This window comes from Cnephaeus nilssonii, assembly GCF_951640355.1.
Source record: "Cnephaeus nilssonii genome assembly, chromosome: 15".
In the NCBI taxonomy this organism is placed as follows: Eukaryota; Metazoa; Chordata; class Mammalia; order Chiroptera; family Vespertilionidae; genus Cnephaeus; species Cnephaeus nilssonii.
Genome location: NC_137086.1, coordinates 59,988,236 through 60,004,610, shown reverse-complemented (window position 1 = coordinate 60,004,610; position 16,375 = coordinate 59,988,236). Strand labels below are relative to the sequence as shown.

At 57.6% G+C, this 16,375-nt stretch overlaps 1 protein-coding gene across 2 annotated transcripts; it reads right to left on the bottom strand.

Moving 5' to 3' along the window:
* Nucleotides 1-229: 229 nt before the first annotated feature.
* DUSP2 (dual specificity phosphatase 2) lies at nt 230-1,613 on the bottom strand (the record flags this gene model as incomplete). Of its 2 annotated transcripts, XM_079792575.1 has the most annotated exons (4): nt 230-444; nt 553-772; nt 1,014-1,135; nt 1,226-1,613. In XM_079792575.1, the coding sequence occupies 4 exons, from the start codon at nt 1,611-1,613 to the stop codon at nt 230-232; spliced, it is 945 nt and encodes a 314-aa protein (XP_079648701.1). The 2 variants fall into 2 exon arrangements, with proteins under 2 accessions (XP_079648701.1, XP_079648700.1); XM_079792574.1 differs by having other exon boundaries at nt 1,014-1,613.
* Nucleotides 1,614-16,375: the final 14,762 nt, after the last annotated feature.

Sequence of the window (16,375 nt, the reverse complement as noted above, 5' to 3'; positions counted from 1 at the left end):
GAAGTAGACAAACCCTCACTCTTGTCCCCAGATGAGGGCCAGCCCTCAGACCCCTAGCGGAAGAGCACCAGGTGAAGAGTCCAGCATTCCTGTACTTCCAGCGCCCCCACCGGGAGCTTCCCAAACGCCAAGGGAGGGGCGGTTCTCCCTGCGGTGAGGGGCGCTGTGAGGCCCCCAAGGCGGCCTAGCTGTCCCAGGCCAGCTTCCCCGGAACCACAGCTGTGGCCCTTCAGTGGCATAGCACCTGAGTCTCAAACTGTAGCAGCTGCCCCATGAAACTGAAATTGGGGGAGATGACCCCCCGGCGTTGCTTAACAAAGTCAAAGGCCTCATCCAGCCGCACGCGGTGGCTCTGGATCAGGTATGCCAGGCAGATGGTGGCAGAGCGGGAGATACCCGCCTGGCAGTGCACCAGCACCCGGCCCCCACTGTTCTTCACAGAATCTGCAAGGGAAATGGGCGGGGGGTCAGATGGGAGGTTGAGCAGGGAGGAAACCATGCCCCAAGTCCTTCCCTGAACCCCTCCATGCTGGAGCCAAGTACCCCTCGTACCAATGAAGCCTATGGCCTCCTGAAACCAGGCACTGATCTCCACCATCTGGTTGTCCTCCACCGGGATGCTCTTGTAGCGCAGAAGGCCCTCGAAGTGGTTGGGGCAGCTGGCGGAGACGTTGAGGACAGCGGTGATGCCGCAGGCCTGCAGCCCCTGCAGATCGGAGGAGTGGCTGCAGCTGCCCAGGAAGAGGTAGGGCAAGATCTCCACAGGGCCACCCTGGGAGAAGAGGGGAGAGAACGGGTGAGGCCTTCTGCACTCAGGCTGGAGGAGCCCTGGGCCAGTCCCGACCAAGACCAGGCTCCTGGGGGAATGAGGACACCAAGGGACACACAGCCCTCACGGATCAACACATCTCCCTTGAGCCTCAAACAGGCTGCAAACATCCACAGTCCCACAGACCCACGCCAGGCACAGTGACACAGGGGAACAGGGACAAGGAGCCCTGATTTCAACTCACCTGGTCATAGAAGGGGACCCTGGGGTCTGAACGGTTGCTTTCTGCCCCAGCAGGAGGCGTCGCTGGGGCGGCGGACTCAGAGCACAGGTCGGGACAGCAGGCCTGGAAGGCATCGAAGCCTCCTACGGGGAGAAAGGGGCTCAAGTCAGCGGGAGGCCCGGGAGGGAGGGGCGCGGGAGGGCTGGGCAGGGGAAGCGGGGCCCGCCGCTCACCTCGAAGGAAGCACACAGTGGTGGGTCCGGCGTGGGTCTCGTGCAGCAGCGCGGCCAGCAGCACCCGGGCAGGGCAATCGGGTGGCAACGTGGCAAGCGAGGCACTGGCCTGGTCCAGCACCACGGCCCGCGCCAGCTCCCCGCGGGCCAGGCGCGCCCGCAGCGCGCGATCCGGCAGCAGACAGGCGAGGGCGGCGGCAGGAGGGCCGCGTGCGCGGCGCCGCAGCATGGTGTTCCAGGGCACGGGCCGCGCGGTGCGCACGTGGCGCCGGCAGAAGGCCAGGAAGGGGCGGCAGTCGAGCAGCAGTGTGCGCTCGGCCTCCCGCGGCTCCCGCAGCAACGCACCCAGCGCCGCGCACTCTAGCTCACGGGCCTCTTCCAGCCCCATGGCGCCGGCCTCTTCCTGCGCTCCTTCTCTGCGTCCCCACTCCTCTCCAACTACCCGTGCTCTGCGCGAGGCCCCGCCGTCCTGTGGGCGCCCGGCCTTAAGTAGCCTGGCCCGGCCCCCGGGTTACCATATAAGGGCAGAGCAGGAAGGCGCCGGTGACGCCCCCGCAGCCTCACGCGGGCTCAGCCCAGGCTGGGGGCGGGGTGCGTTGGAGTAAAACGGGGACCACCTCTGGAGGGAAGTGTGTGCCAGGAGCAGTGGGGCCCAAACATCCCCGGTTTACGCAGCAGCCTGGAATCGCGCGCCCACCTTTTGATCTGCCCCGCGGGCAGTGGCTCTCATAGGCACACACCCCTCCCAGGGACTTGGAGCCCTGGTGCCCCTACCCTGCTTCCTCTCCCTTTTCTCTGTTCCTCCCAGGATGTTCCCCTGAGGAATGTATTTCAACAAAGGCTGACCACCGTGATTTCTGCACTGGAGGGTCACTGTCTCTTCTATGAGACCTCAGCAGGAGCGGCTAGCTTTCCCCCCACCTCCCCTCCCCGCTTACATGGCTGAGGCCAGCACTCAGGGTTGCACAGCAGGTTAGTGGCCAAGCTGGGCCAGAGCATGGTCCTCTGAGGCCAACACCCTGGGCATCTGGGTGAGGAGGACCCCAGCCTGGGAGGGGTGGAAGAGGCAGGGGGCCCATGATGAGTTTCCAGTATGAGCGGGCAAGGCTTCCTCCCCAGGAGCCCAGGGAAACCCCAGGGACCCAAGGCAAGGCACTTCCCCAAATCACAGGCCAGCTCTGCAGGGGAATTCTTCTGCTGACGGTGCTGGGCTCTCCCAGGTACCTCGTGGGGATTTCAGGAGCGGCCCCAAGAGGAAGGGGGAGAAGAGCTACCAGAACCCGCTCCTCCATTGCTCCCCTCCCCCTGCTCAGCCTCCTTCCTCCTACAGCAGACCCCTGGATGGCAGGGACCCTGGTGCTCCAGCAAGGCCGTGAGCAGAAAGAAGCGGAAGCTCTCAACCATCACACCCCTTCTGCCCACCCCCACCCCAGCCGAAAGCCCTTGGGCAGGATGTGGTGAGCCCCAGGTGTGTGGGGGGATCTGAACTCCAAAGCAGAAAAGTTCAGTGGGTGGGGACAGTGCCCTGGAGCTGGAGCTGCCCCCACAGCCACCCAATTCTAACCTCCTCAGCCCCCCTTTCCTGAGTCACCACGCTGTGCCCTCATAGGACCCCTCCAGCTCCCCAGTAGGCCCCCAGGACAGACCTTCTTGGAGGACTACAGCTAGGACCCGTGTGTACTCCCCAGCCCTCTACTGGGCTTGCCGTGTCTGTGTGTTAGAGCAGATCTGTATGCAATTCCACAGTGTCTGAGACAGCTTGCTGACTCTGTGTGCTGCGGGGGAGAGGGGACACAGGTGAGAGAAGCTTTAAAGGTGCCCAAGATACCTGAGGTCACACCACCCTCTTGTGCCTCAGTGTCCCCATCAGAAAGATGGGGGCTCAGAATAGAACAGCTACTAGCCTACACTGGTTCCAAGACTCTGAGGCCACGCCACTGTCTGAGCACCTGCAGTGAGCTGTCCCTCTCTACCAGGCCAGTCTGGAGGCTGATTCAGCAAAGCCACAGCAGAGCCTGGGAGTCTGGGCCACAGATCCCAGAGTCCGATATGGGCCTTATCCTTGGCATCAGCCTGCAGATGACTTAATGGCTGATTCCAGGGGCAAATTATAGAGCACATGAAAGGACAGTCAGGCCCAGACGTGCTGACCATGGGGCTGGTGTCACCTGCTGTGCTGGGAGCCCTGGCCTTTCAGCTCCTTGGGGAGGAGGAGTGAGGACTGGCCAGCTGGGATCCTGGCTCAGGAGGAAATCAGCTGGGCAGGGTGGGGCCTCCTGGGGAGAGCGGTGACCTTTCTGGAAGTTCCCCGTGAGAGTGGGAGTGCACTGCTGAAGCAGTGATCTCTGCCTGCCGTGGCTCCGTGTCTGCAATGCCACTTGCTTTGGGGCTTTTCAGCTCTGGAACACAGGCTCAATGAGGCCTGACTTCCACCATGAAGGAAGGGCTCCCCTGCCCCTCCCCCCATTCCCAAACTGGGGGAACCCCCACCCCCATACCTGGGTGAAAGCCTGAGGCCCCAGTAGAAGAGAGGGGAAGAGAATGTAGCCCACATCCCACCCTATTTCTGCTCTGACTAACGATCCCCCGACCCTTGGTGAGTCATGCCACAGCTGTCTCGTCCCCTTTGCCACCTCCTCAAGGACCACCGCTTGCCCTGGCGGAGAGAAGGCAGGGCTCTGGGCACGTGGTGGAGGACAGTGTGAGGAGGGGTCGCGCTAGACCTGAAGTCCACAGGCTACAGGTCCCGGAAGGAGGACCCTGCTCCCTTCACTAGGTGGTGAGGGGGTGGCAGGAGGTCTGTGCCAGACTCAAAAGGTTTTTTGGATTTTTGTTGGTCCTGGCCTGGCTCTTACAGAGCAGACACTACCAAGTAGATTTGGGGTTTGGCTTTTTTAAAAACTTAAAATACCCAATAAGAACACATGGTTATTGGGTGTTTTTTTCCCCTTGGGTGTTCTTCTTTGTAACCATCCGGCTGGCTCAGCATCACTGCCCCCTCCCCTTCCCACCTTTGGGATCCCTGGTCTTTCCCTGCCCCACAGCACACCCCAGCCTCCCTGCAGAGTGCTTTTCCCATCCAGTCACAAAGCACAAAGCTCTGTGCTGAGATTGCCTCCCGCTGCGTTTCCCTGCCTCCTCCTTCCAAACCCACCCCCCAAGCACATGTCCCAGGGAGGGAGGGAGAAATGAATGGTGTGGCTACAATCATAGGCCAGGGCAGGTGTGAAGGTAAGAGTGACGAGTGAGGCCACCCCCAGTCCAGCTCAGGAGTGAGTCAGGATGGCGTCAGGTTTCCTGCGCCAGCTTCTACCAAAGCAGTGCGGTGGCCACCCCCACAGGCTCAGCCACCCCCACAGGCTCAGCCACCCCCACAGGCTCGGCCACCCCCACAGGCTCCAGCCAGACGAGGACAGTGACCTCATGCTCTATGAACATGGCCCTGTCCACAGTGGGAGGACGGACGGCGAGGAGAGCTATGACTGCAGCACCCACCCTCAGCCAGGCCTGCGCGTGGCTGAGGGCGCTGGAGTCTGGAGTCTGTCCGCACACGTGCGTCACGTCATGTGTGTGCAGGCAGGAACACACTGAGACAGCCATGCTGGACACGGTGAACACAAGAAGAAAGTCTCCATATGAGACAGGCACGGCTTCGACGCCTCTCGAACATTTGCTTTTCCTCATTTTAACAAACAGGCTTCGTGCCTTCCCTGAGCATCCATTCCCGATCGTGCGTTCCTTTCTGCGTTTATTCATTTCTTCAGTTACTCAGCCCCTCATTCAAAAGATATACTTTGGGCACCTATGACGTGCCAGGCACTGTTGTGGGAGCTGGGGACACAGCAGCAAATCACAAGCCACTGCCCTCAGGGAGCTGTCCTCATTGTCTCAATAATATTTATTTTGTGATTATGTCGTGTTCATGACCAGTGAGACTAGTTATCCATCGAGAGTTATGATGTAGGTTCCTTTTAAAATAAATGTTAGGTTTGTAACAACTGAGTTGAATGGTCCAGATGGTACCCAAAGATGTTACCAAATGTGGCAAGATAGAGACACGAGTTAGGACACGTTGCCAAAAAGAGGGTCCCTGCCTCAGCACAGTGCCCTGCCGTGGGGTCTGGCTGCCCCTCCTGCTGTGGCCTCCCATCAGCAGTGGAGGGGAGAGGAGGCTGCGGCCCCGAGAAAGGGGGTCTGGGAAAGCCAGTCTCATTGCCAAGTCCAGAGCTGGCTCCTCCCGTCTGAGTGCTGTCCTGCTCTGCGCGTGCCCATCAAAGGGCCCTGGGCGTGGCCACACCCCTGGATTTGCCGGGGCTTGGGGCTGGAGGAGCCCCCCTCCCTGGTCTCTTTCCTTGGCGTGCTCCCATCGCCAGCACATGGCACATCCGTGGCCCCCAACCCATGGCAGCAGTGAACCGGTCCATTCCCGCCCTGCCAGCCGGCTGTCCCTGGCTTAGGTCCTGGTGGCTGAGGAGGAAGAGGTCGTTGCTAAGGAAGAACTCTGTCGCCAGTGTAATGGTTGGGCAAGAGGTGAGGGACTCTCAGCAGTGTGGCCACTGTGGTCAGAGGGTGTGTGGCTCTGTGTCCAAAGAACTCCCAGGGCTTCCCCGCAGCCCAAGCCAGATGTTGTGTGAAGGCAGCCAGGGGACTTCGAGGCCCGAGGAGCCGAGCCCGCCCTTCCCCTCATCACCGCTGCACTAGGCCACCCAGACTAGGCCGGCCACCCCCATAAAGCCCAGTACCCCCAGCAGCCACAGGGCCACAGCAGCAGTGGTGCACGTCAGGGCGCCGTGGGGGTTCAGGAGCCATATCACCTTGGCTCAAACACAGCGGGGCTGCTCCCTCGCTGTGTGGCCTTGGACAAGTGATGTCACCTCTCTGCGCCTCTTTAAACAATAGCGATGACTAGCACTGAGCTAGGTGCTTCTAGGCACTACTGCATCCAAGGGGCAGCCTCAGTACCCTCCCTGTGCAGATGGTGTGAGCCAAGGCCACACACCAGTAAGTGGGAGAACTGAGATTGAAGCCTGAGTGTTAAGCACGAGGCTGCCCTGCCTCTGGGGAGGGTCTGCCAGCCCCCCCCCACCCCGTGTCCTGCATCCACCCCTTTTCCAGCACACCCGTCCTGCCAGGTCCATCTCTTCATGAAGACACTCACACTGACCTGCTTGTCATGTGCCCCACCCTCTTGTAAAACCCAAAGAGCACTAAGCATGGAAGGACGGGTGCCCCAAATACAAATGGGGGACCAAGGCACCAAGAGGTCCACTAATTGACCCAAATTGTCACAACTGGAAGATGATGGAGCCAGAGTTTGAACTCACAATTTTGAGGCCCTTCATCCTGCCCCTACCCCATCCAAGGTTCCCACCCCACCCAACAGGCTCTTCCCAACTGCCTCCCCCATTGGCCAAAGCCCTCCTGTCTCCCCCCTGGGCTCTGGCCACTCCATCCACCACGCAGGAGGACCTTGCTGATTTTAGGGCATCAGTGCCATATCCCAGTTCAGCTCCCAGGGGGCTGGGAAGCACAGCACCCGCCCCAGGGCTGCCTGCTACATCTCTAGTGATACTCACTCACCTCTGTGCCCAGCGAGCCCTCACGGGAAGGCGATTGCACGGGAGGCTGACAATTTGAGATGTGGGACGGAGGTCAATGCCAGGATAGGGTCCTGCTGGGTCCCTCACCCCAAGTTGTACCGGTTCAAGGGCATTCTTGGGTCCCCAGAGCAGAGAATGGTTCCAGAGAGTAAACACCCCAGCATGTGAGTGGAATTGCCCATGTAGCTTGCACAGAGAGCTAGATGTCCTGGGTTTAAGGGCAAGCTCTGCCCCTTGCAGCCCAGAGGCCCTGGGCAGGCTGCACTGCTTCGGCCGCTGGGTATGTACTGAGGGCCGGCTCTGTGCTGGGTGCTGGGGATGCACCAAGACAGAGAAGGTTCCTGCCTCATGGGACCACCCAGTGGGGAGACAGAGACAAATAAACCAAAACTGAGCTGATATCAGACAAGGGTAGGTGTGTTGGAGGACTCCCAGAGAAGTCAGTGAGGCCCGGCAGGGGCCTGGAGGAGGCCATGGCCTTGGAGCTGTAACTTGAGGGATGAGACAGCCAGCCAGGGATGGGTAGGAAAGTGCTGTCCAAGAGGCTGGGCAGCAAGGACCAAAGCCTGAGCCAGGGAGGAGCCAGCGACTGGAGAGGTGGAGCGTTCCCTGTTGGGCCCGGTTGCTGAGAGGGTCTGATTGGATAATCCTTGGGAGGTCTTGATAAAGGGAACGGACCATCTGATGGACCCCAGAGCAGCCCCACTGTGGGTGGAAAACGGATGGTGGGAGCAGCAGGGAGAGGTCAGGGCTGCGGCTAAGGTTGAGGGGAGGGGGAGGGGAAGGGCGGGCAACAATGAAAATGAGGAGGCATCCAGGATCTGCTGGGGGCAAAACCAACAAGAGTCGTGCACAGAGCAGTGGAGAAGGGCTCCAGACTGAGCTGAGGTGAGGGGGGCCAGCTGACTAGGGGGGGTGAGGCAAAGGCTCCCTCCCTTTTCCTAACCCAGAGCCCTGCCTGGGCACCTGCTCCCGAGGCAGGGGACCTAGGGACCTAGGGATGCCAGCTGCTGTGTGTGCTCACCTCACCCCAGGACGCAGTTTTATAGTCTGGAAGAGGGAAGGGGGCAGAGAGGGGAGGTTGCAGGGGGGCTGGCAGTCTTAATTGGGGCCCAGGCTGGATTGGCAGCACAGATGGCTGGAGGGTGGAGGCCAGAGAGGACGTGGTTGGAGAGGATTAGGGAGGATGGGTTAGGGGGCCCGAAATTGGATGGTACTGCCCTTGAATATGATGGGCTCCTAACAAAGCTGAAGCCATCACTGCTCATAGAGCTGCCCTGGATATCCGCAGAAGGCCTTGTACACGCACATACACACATGTACCCAGACTCATACACTCACATGCCTGACCTTGTACACAAGGTGCCATACACCATCACACACCACAAACTCAAGCACCTCCCTCACCCCTGGACACTGGGATGTCCTCCCAGGCTCCAAGACAGCCCACAGGAGCCCCTTTATGAGCAACCCCCCACCCCGGTGTCCGCAGGGGCTAGTCCACAGGCCTGCAGGCTCGTCCCTGGCTCCGGGGCCCACTGCCCTGTCACATATGCCCCACTTACCCTATGCAGCTCACATACCTGCACATCTGACCACCAGCCCTGAGACTCGCCTGCCCACCAGCACCAACCTGCGTCTAACCTGGAACACAGTCCAGCCTGGACACAGCTCTCCAAGTGCATTGCCCATTCAGACAGCTCAGGTGTGACTTCCCCTGCTCTTCGCGGCTGCCCCACCCACCCTTGCTGCCCCAGAAGGAAACTAGACTGCAGGGGTCCAAGCAGGACCGCTTCTCAGAACCTGGCATTCTAGAAGCACACACACACACACGCGCATGGTCAGTGCTGCTCTGTGGAGTGATCTTCACGTGGACTAGAGGCTAAAACAAGATGCTCTATATTGGTCTTTGGTTTTGCAGATGTGGTGGTGAGGGTCCCATGGAGGTCAGGCCCCATGCTTGGTGCCTCCAGGGCACCTCATTGTGAGCTGGGCTTTGCTGTCACCCCACTGACATAATCCCGGGGAGCCCACCCACTGTCCCAAGTCACAACACTGCTCCAGGGAGAGGTGCCCAGCAGAGCGGTCGGGATGGAGGGGCTCATTCTCAAGCACCTCAACCCGGAAAGCTTATCTCTGCTGCCACTGCTCCTTCCTGGGTGTAGCTGCTGACCCTGTCCCCAGCTTGACTCACACACAGCAGGCCCTGAGCAAGGAATGTCTGCCTCAGTTTCCCCAAGGGCAAGGGCAGGCCTCGAATTTAGTCTAAGATAGGAAACGCCCTAGAGGCAAGGCAGGGCAGTAGTGACGTAGGCCAGCTCCCCGGAGCCTGCGGGGCCGGGCATGCCCAGATGCCTGGCGCTCCTGCCATCTTGGGGCGGGTTGGCTGGGCTGCGGTGGGCTGAGTTATGGAGGGCAGGAAGCCGGTTGAGGCCCAGGGCTCCAGGGCACAGCCCCAAGGACAATAATCATGGGCTAAAAACCTAGGTGGCTGTGCTGCCAGTGGAAGTGGGGTTTTTGCGGTGTCACAAGGAAAGCATTCCAGGAGACACACAGGGAGGAGGAGGTCTGGTGGTGAGATTTATTTGTGGTGCCAGATACAAAATCCAAGGGGTTCCCCTGGGTTTCCAATGCCCCATCTCTGTCTGTCTCACCACGGAAAAAGGCCAGTCTTGCCTACATTGGGCCCAGATTTTGTGCCGTGCCCAGCCTCTCTCACCATCCAGCTAGCCGAGTTTGTTTGCCCGGCCTGGGCCTGCGTTCAGAGTCTGTGCAGCTGCCGGGCTCGGCTGCTAGTCCCACATGGCCGCTGCGGAGAGAGCACGTGAATGAGCAGGGCCAGTGCGTGCTGTGGGGGTGGAGAGAGAAGGGCTTCTTTGTTAAGCTGAGTATATTATCTTGGGATTGAGAAGAACCAGACAGACACTTTTTCAAAATAACCAATCAACTTCCCAAGCTTTGGCAGGCTTCTGATGGGCCCACTGCCTGACCCCGTGGTCAGCAAACCGCGGCTCGCGAGCCACATGCGGCTCTTTGGCCCCTTGAGTGTGGCTCTTCCACAGAATACCACAGCCTGGGCGAGTCTGTTTTGAAGAAGTGGCGTTAGAAGACATTTAAGTTTAAAAACTTTGGCTCTCAAAAGACATTTCAATCGTTGTACTGTTGATATTTGGCTCTGTTGGCTAATGAGTTTGCCGACCACTGGCCTAACCAATTGATCCCTTTCCCAGGTTAGACTGACAGGCCTCTATGGTCACCACCTCGCTTACCTCCCCCTTTATTGTTCTATCCCCTGTGGATCGGGTGGTTCTCTGGGGAGTGTGTGGAGCTGTCACTTCCCAGGGAAGCAAGCTGGCTCAGTGTCCCATTCAGCTCCCGGCCCATTAGGCTCACAATGTCCGACTCCCTTTGCTTCCTTCCCTTGTGAATATCTAGCTACCTATGCTAACAGCTGGAGCCTCCCCCCTGCTGGTCTGGGTGCTGAGGGTGAGGGAGGATGCCCACAGGAGGACCCCGAGAAGGGCAAGAGGATCGTGTCCTGGAGAGGCATCTTGTGCAGCAGCCGGAAGGCATGCAGCTGGGAGGCACCTCTCCCACTGGAGTCTCTCCACTCGGGCTGCCACCGGCCCACCTGTCCCTCTGGGATCTGCTGCGTCTGTGCCAGGCACAGGACTACAGTCCAGGAGGAAGGTGTAGCCCTAGCCAGTTTGGCTCAGTGGATAGAGCGTTGGCCTGTGGACTGAGGGGTCCCGGGTTCAATTCCAGTCAAGGGCACATGCTGGGGTTTCGGGCTCAATCCCCAAAGCAGGGGCATGCAGGAGGCAGCCGACCAGTGATTCTCTCTCATCATTGATGTTTCTATCTCTCCCTCCCTCTCCCTTCCTCTCTGAAATCAATAAAAATGAACAAACAAACAAAAACAAAAAAGGAGGAAGGCACAGAGGGCTCTGGTGCGTCCTGCTTTCCTTCTTGGCTTTGCTTCACCCAGGCCTCACACTGGGGACGTGCGTCAGCCCTGCTTTTCACAGGAGGAAACAGGCCCAGAGAGGGAATGTGCATCCTGCAAGGCCACGTCCAAGGCCACATGCTGGCGGGTAGAGGGCAAGTCTTGTTCAGGCTGCACTCCCTTCCCTCCACCCCTTCGCAGAGCTCTGCCAGCTCCCATGCCCAACCATGGAGTAGCCCCTGCCAGAGCCAGGCTGGGCAGTGGGGCTGTGAAGCAGGTCACAGAGGAGCCTCCTAGCTTTCTCTGTGATCTTCACCTCCCTATCCAGAGCCCCGGGGGCCCAGGAGAAGTATCTGTCTGAGCAGGGGGTGGCCACATAGTTCTGGGGCCACGGGCCAGGTGGTGGGGCCAGGCAGTGCACAGCAGCCTGGAAGCGCTGAGGTGAGGCCAGGGAACCAGGGAACCAGGGCAGACTGAGCTCCATGTGGGGACAGAGGCTCCCCACAGTGCAACTAAGGGAAACAGAAACCGCTTATACCAACAACGGTGCCCTCCCCTTCCCAGCGAGCCCTGCTGGGCAGCCCCGGGTGGGCTGGAGGGCGGCTCAGTGAGGCACCCCCGCCTCAGTCACCCCTGGGCCAGGGGCCAGAGCAGCACAGCCCACCCGGCTGTTTTGAGAATTGAAAGAGCCACCATGCAGGAAGGCATTTTGGAAACTGTGGAGGGCTGCCCTCCTGTAAATCACGTAAATAATTAGGGAACAACAGACTCATGAGTGTGGGAAAGTGGGTTGGCCTCCTGGGATGTGGGGCAGCCCCCACCTCTGCAGAGACCCCAGGAAAGCCCTTTCTCCCTCCCCACCCGCTCCCCAGGCACAGGACTGCCTTCTCGGCCACATGTGATCATCCTCCCACGGCCGGGACAGACCTTCCCCCAGAACCCTCCTGCTCTTGGTCTTCATACTCAAGCTCTTGGCCCTTTAGGGCGCCCTGGCTCCTGTGGGGGCTGCCCACTCTGTTTTGGCCCCACCCCCTCTTGCACCTCTTTCATCTACCCTGGAATTTCCCTGGAGGAACCAGGGCTGCCAGACCCCAGCCACACACATTAGAGGGGCCCAGCCTGGGCCAGGAACCCCTGTGATATTCACTCCACACGTCTGTAGAGCAGCTTTTCCCTGCCAGGGCCACCCCAGGTTCTGGGATGCAAGGCTATGCTGGCTGTTCTGTTGCGCCCCGCCCCTCCCTCCCGCCCAGGCCCTTCCCTCTCTGCTCCAATCTGTGTGGACACCTCCTCTGGCTCCCTGGCCCTCTGCCTCCTAATGGTCAGCCAGGAGGTGCCCGTCAGCAAAGGGAAAGCAGGAGGAGAGCCTGGGTGCTTCGGCTCCCTCCCTCACTGCTGTGGCTCCACGGTCTGGGCAGTGGTGGGCCCCCTCTGTGACCCAGGGCATGCCCCTCTGCCCAGCCCCAGCCATCACGAGGCTCAGAGGACACCCTTCCTCTCCAGCCCCAGATGCAGGGCTGGCCTGTGCGGGCAGCAATAACGCAACATTTTGCTGCTCTGCCATCAAGAATTGGAGTCTGCTTCTCTGACTTTGTCAAAGCGAGTCACAGGGACAGCCGGGTTCTGCAACATCCGCTCACGGAGATGCCCTGTGGTTTCCTTGGGGGGCAGGGCGGGCGGCATTCTCCCTGACTGCAAACAAGCCGGCTTGTTCAACCATGGGTGTGTTCAGGTGTGTTCCTTGCGGCCTGGCCTGTGGCTGAAGGGACCGGCAGACCCCACCTCCAACCTGCTTCCTGCCTGTCCATGTCCCCCATAGCAGCCAGAATGAACTTTCTAAAATGCAAGTCTGACTGTGTCACCCTTGTCGACACTCAGGTGTGTTAGCAGGGTTGGGTTGGGCTGATGGGACAGTAAGTAACTCAGGTGTAAGCTGGGATGTAGGTACTCAGGCCTGGCCTGGAGGCGCCCCTCCTTTAAGCATCCAAACATCTGGGTCCTTCCATCCTGTGTACAACCTCCATTTCCAAGGTCCCAGATGGCAGCTCCTGCGTTCACACCAACATTCCACCAAGCAGAAAGGAGGAAAGGGCCAAGAAAGACGTGCCCCCTTAAAAGCTTGAAGGGCACTTCTGGGACATTGGGGTCACTTCTGTTTATACTCCAATGGCCAGAATGTAGTCACCTGGCCACACCCAACTGCAAGAAAGGCTTTCGTTATCCTGGGCAGCCGGGTGCCCAGCTGATATTCCACAGTTCCTCCCACACCGAGCAAGCATGTCGAAACACTAATACCATTCCACACCCATTGAAGACAATAGAAAAGTGGCACCTGAGAAGTGGCACACAAGAAGTAGAAAAACAGAAGCCTTCTTAACTCCAGCAAACATCGTGCTTAAGGGTGAAGCTCCAGGGTCATTCTCCTCAAAGCGGGAAGGAGACCAGCGTGCCCACTGGATGGCTGCGGGGCTGTGTGCTGGGGTCCTGGCCTTTCACTAAGACAAAGAAAGTTGGGGGTGGGGGTGGGGTCTAAACCAGGCGTCCTCAAACTACGGCCCGCGGGCCACATGCGGGTGTTTTTGCCTTTTTGTTTTTTTACTTCAAAATAAGATATGTGCAGTGTGCATAGGAATTTGCTCATAGTTTTTTTTTAAACTATAGTCCGGCCCTCCAACAGTCTGAGGGACAGTGAACTGGCCTCCTGTTTAAAAAGTTTGAGGACCCCTGGAAACCATTGTTATTTGCAGAAAATACAACTGCCCATCAGAAAAATCTAAGAGAAGCAGCTAACAAGTATTAGAACTAAAAAGGGAGGTCAGCCAGGGAACCAGATACAAGGTCACCTTACAACAAACATTGCTTTTCCACACACTGGGGAAAACAATGAGAAATTGTATAAATCATGCCATTAAAAATATTGATAAAACCGTAAACCACCAAGAAATAAGCCTAATGGAAATGTGTAAGACTCACAGGAAGATGGCAGTGAAATGTGGCTGAAGAACAGGATGAAGCGAACTGTACAGAGACTTGTGTCTGTCCCAGGAACAGAGTTGACATAAAGGTGCCAGGTCTGACCTGACTTGATCTGTAAATGTACAGCCCAAAGTTACAAGATGTTTTCACGGGACCTGATATGCTGGCTTTCATATTCATCTGAGAGAGAAAAGGTACAAAAAAGCAAAACCATTTTTGCAAATTAAGAACAAGGAGGGGGGTGTTGTCCCACTTGATATAAAAATAACCTACAACAAAAATTTAAAAAAATAAATAATAAATTTTAAAAAGAAACTACAAAAGTCTAGTGCTTTTATAAGTGTGGTCCTGGCATAGTAATGGACAAATGGACCCATGGAACTAGCTAGTCCAATTAGTGATAAAGGTGGCATTTAGAAGCAGCAAGGTAAAGACTAGACTTTAAAACACAGCATTGGGACAACTGGTAAGCCATTCTCATAGCATTCAAATAATGCATTCCATGAGGAATAAATCACTTAAAGTAAGTGATTTATATACAAGTATTAGGGAAAATACATACCAGAATATGTTTATAACTTTGAGTCAAAAAAGACCTTAAGCAAAATGCAGAACACAAAAGCATGTGTGAAAGATCTAACAGCTTTGATCTCATATAAATTAAAATTTTCTGTCTGATCAAACTTACCATAAACAAAGGTAAAATCAAGTGAGAGACATGGGGACAATATTTGAAAAACAAATAGCGATAAGAGATTATTATTCAGCCCTGGCCAATGTGGCTCAGTTGGTTGAGTGTCCTTCCATGCACCAAGAGGTCTCGGGTTAGGGTTCCATTCCCAGTCAGGGTGTGGGCTCGATCCCCAGTAGGGGGCGTGCAGGAGGCAGCCAATCAATGGTTCTCTCTCATGGATGTTTCTCTCCCTCTTCCTTCCTCTCTCTCTCTGAAAAGATCAATTAGAAAAAGGTTATTATTCACTTATTCATTCATTCATAAAACAATTGATTAGGGGGGTACCTACTATGTGCCAGGTACTGTCCTAGGTGCTAGAAACAATAAAATAAACAAATGACAAAAACCTCTGCCCTCCTGGTTCGTACATTCTCATGGGGCAGGAGAAACAGGCAATAAGGAAATAAACTTACAGTGTGTCAGATGGCAGTCATGGGAAGAAACCCCACAGGAAGGAGGGAAGGGCGTGCGGGGAAGGCAAGCAAAGATGTGAGGCCTCTGGGAAACAGGCAGCACAATAGGAATGCAGTGACGGCGTGGTGGGGGAGGCTGCAGTGGGCGGAAGGGGGTCAGTGGGGAAAGAGGGACATCTGTGATACTTACAGTTATAAAGATAAAGAAAAGAAAAAACCACGAGCACAATAGGAAAGGGGGCAAAGAACAGCAACAGGCCAAGAAATGCAAGTGTCCAGTAGATATGGGAAACGCATGTCGTACCCACGGGGCCCATATGGCCTTGGTGAAGGCAAACATTTAGCTCGGGAGGGACAGGTAAATGAGTAACCTCATGCCCTTTCGGTGGCAGAGGGTGGTGGCATTGTTTTTTCTAGAGGGCAATGGGGCAGGACCTATCCAAATGTTAAAGCACATACTCCTTGACCCACAGGCCCGGTTCTGGGTGTTATTCTAGCAAAAAAGAATTGCACAGGGATGTCCAGTGCAGCACTGTCTGTATTTGCTGGGGGACAGGGGGCAGGGGTCTTGCTCTGACAAGGAAGGAGAGTGCTGGTGAGAGGCCAGGCCAGAGGGGAGACTGCCGGTCCTGAGCAGGCCAACAGGGTGGACTCTGGCCCGGTGAGCAAAGAGGCCCTCAGTGGCACTGACCCACAGAGCTCAGGCCAGGTGTCCTGTCAGTGCTCTGTGCTGGCCGGCACCAGCAGGGACGCCTTTACTCACCCCTCACCCGCCCATCGTTCAAGCCCTCGCAGACCCTCAGGCTGAGTCCAGGGCCTCTCTCAGGGCCCCCAGAGCACAGGCCACCTCTGCCCTTCACAGGCCTCATCGGGAGACCCTCCGATGCATGGGCCTCCCTGAAGCCAGGGAGTGGGCCGGCAGTTTCGCTTCCCCGGCTCCTGGCTCAGCCTGGCCGAGCAGGCCCTCTATCAGTGTTGGCTGCAAGGACGGTGAGCTCTTTGTCCTGCTCCTCCTTTTATTTCCAGTTTTGCCCTTGGGTACCAGGCCTCCCTGGGGGAGCTAGGAGGCATCCCCCCCCCCCCGCCCATCTCTCTGAAGGGCCACATTCCTGTCCTCTCACCCGCACCCACCCAGGGGTCAGATTCTGGCTGGGGAAGGCCTGGCGGGAGCCGGATGTGACGCCTCCCACGCAGCCCAGGGTCTTTTTCCGTGGCTCAGAGCACGCTGCACCAGGTGGCGGCCTTTGCTGGGAGGCACCTTATTTCTCACAGCCCCCTCTCTGCTCACATCCTGTTTCCACTCCTCTGACACCCTGGGCCGCTGCCCTGGGCCCCCACTCCCGCCCCCGACCCCTGGGTTTTCCTGGGTCGGTCTAGGGGACACAGGCCTCTTGTTTTCAACTCCTGGGGGTTGGAAGGCATTGATACTTGATTCTGCTCTCCTGAAGGGATGGTCTTAATGTGTCAAATGTGGTCTGAGCA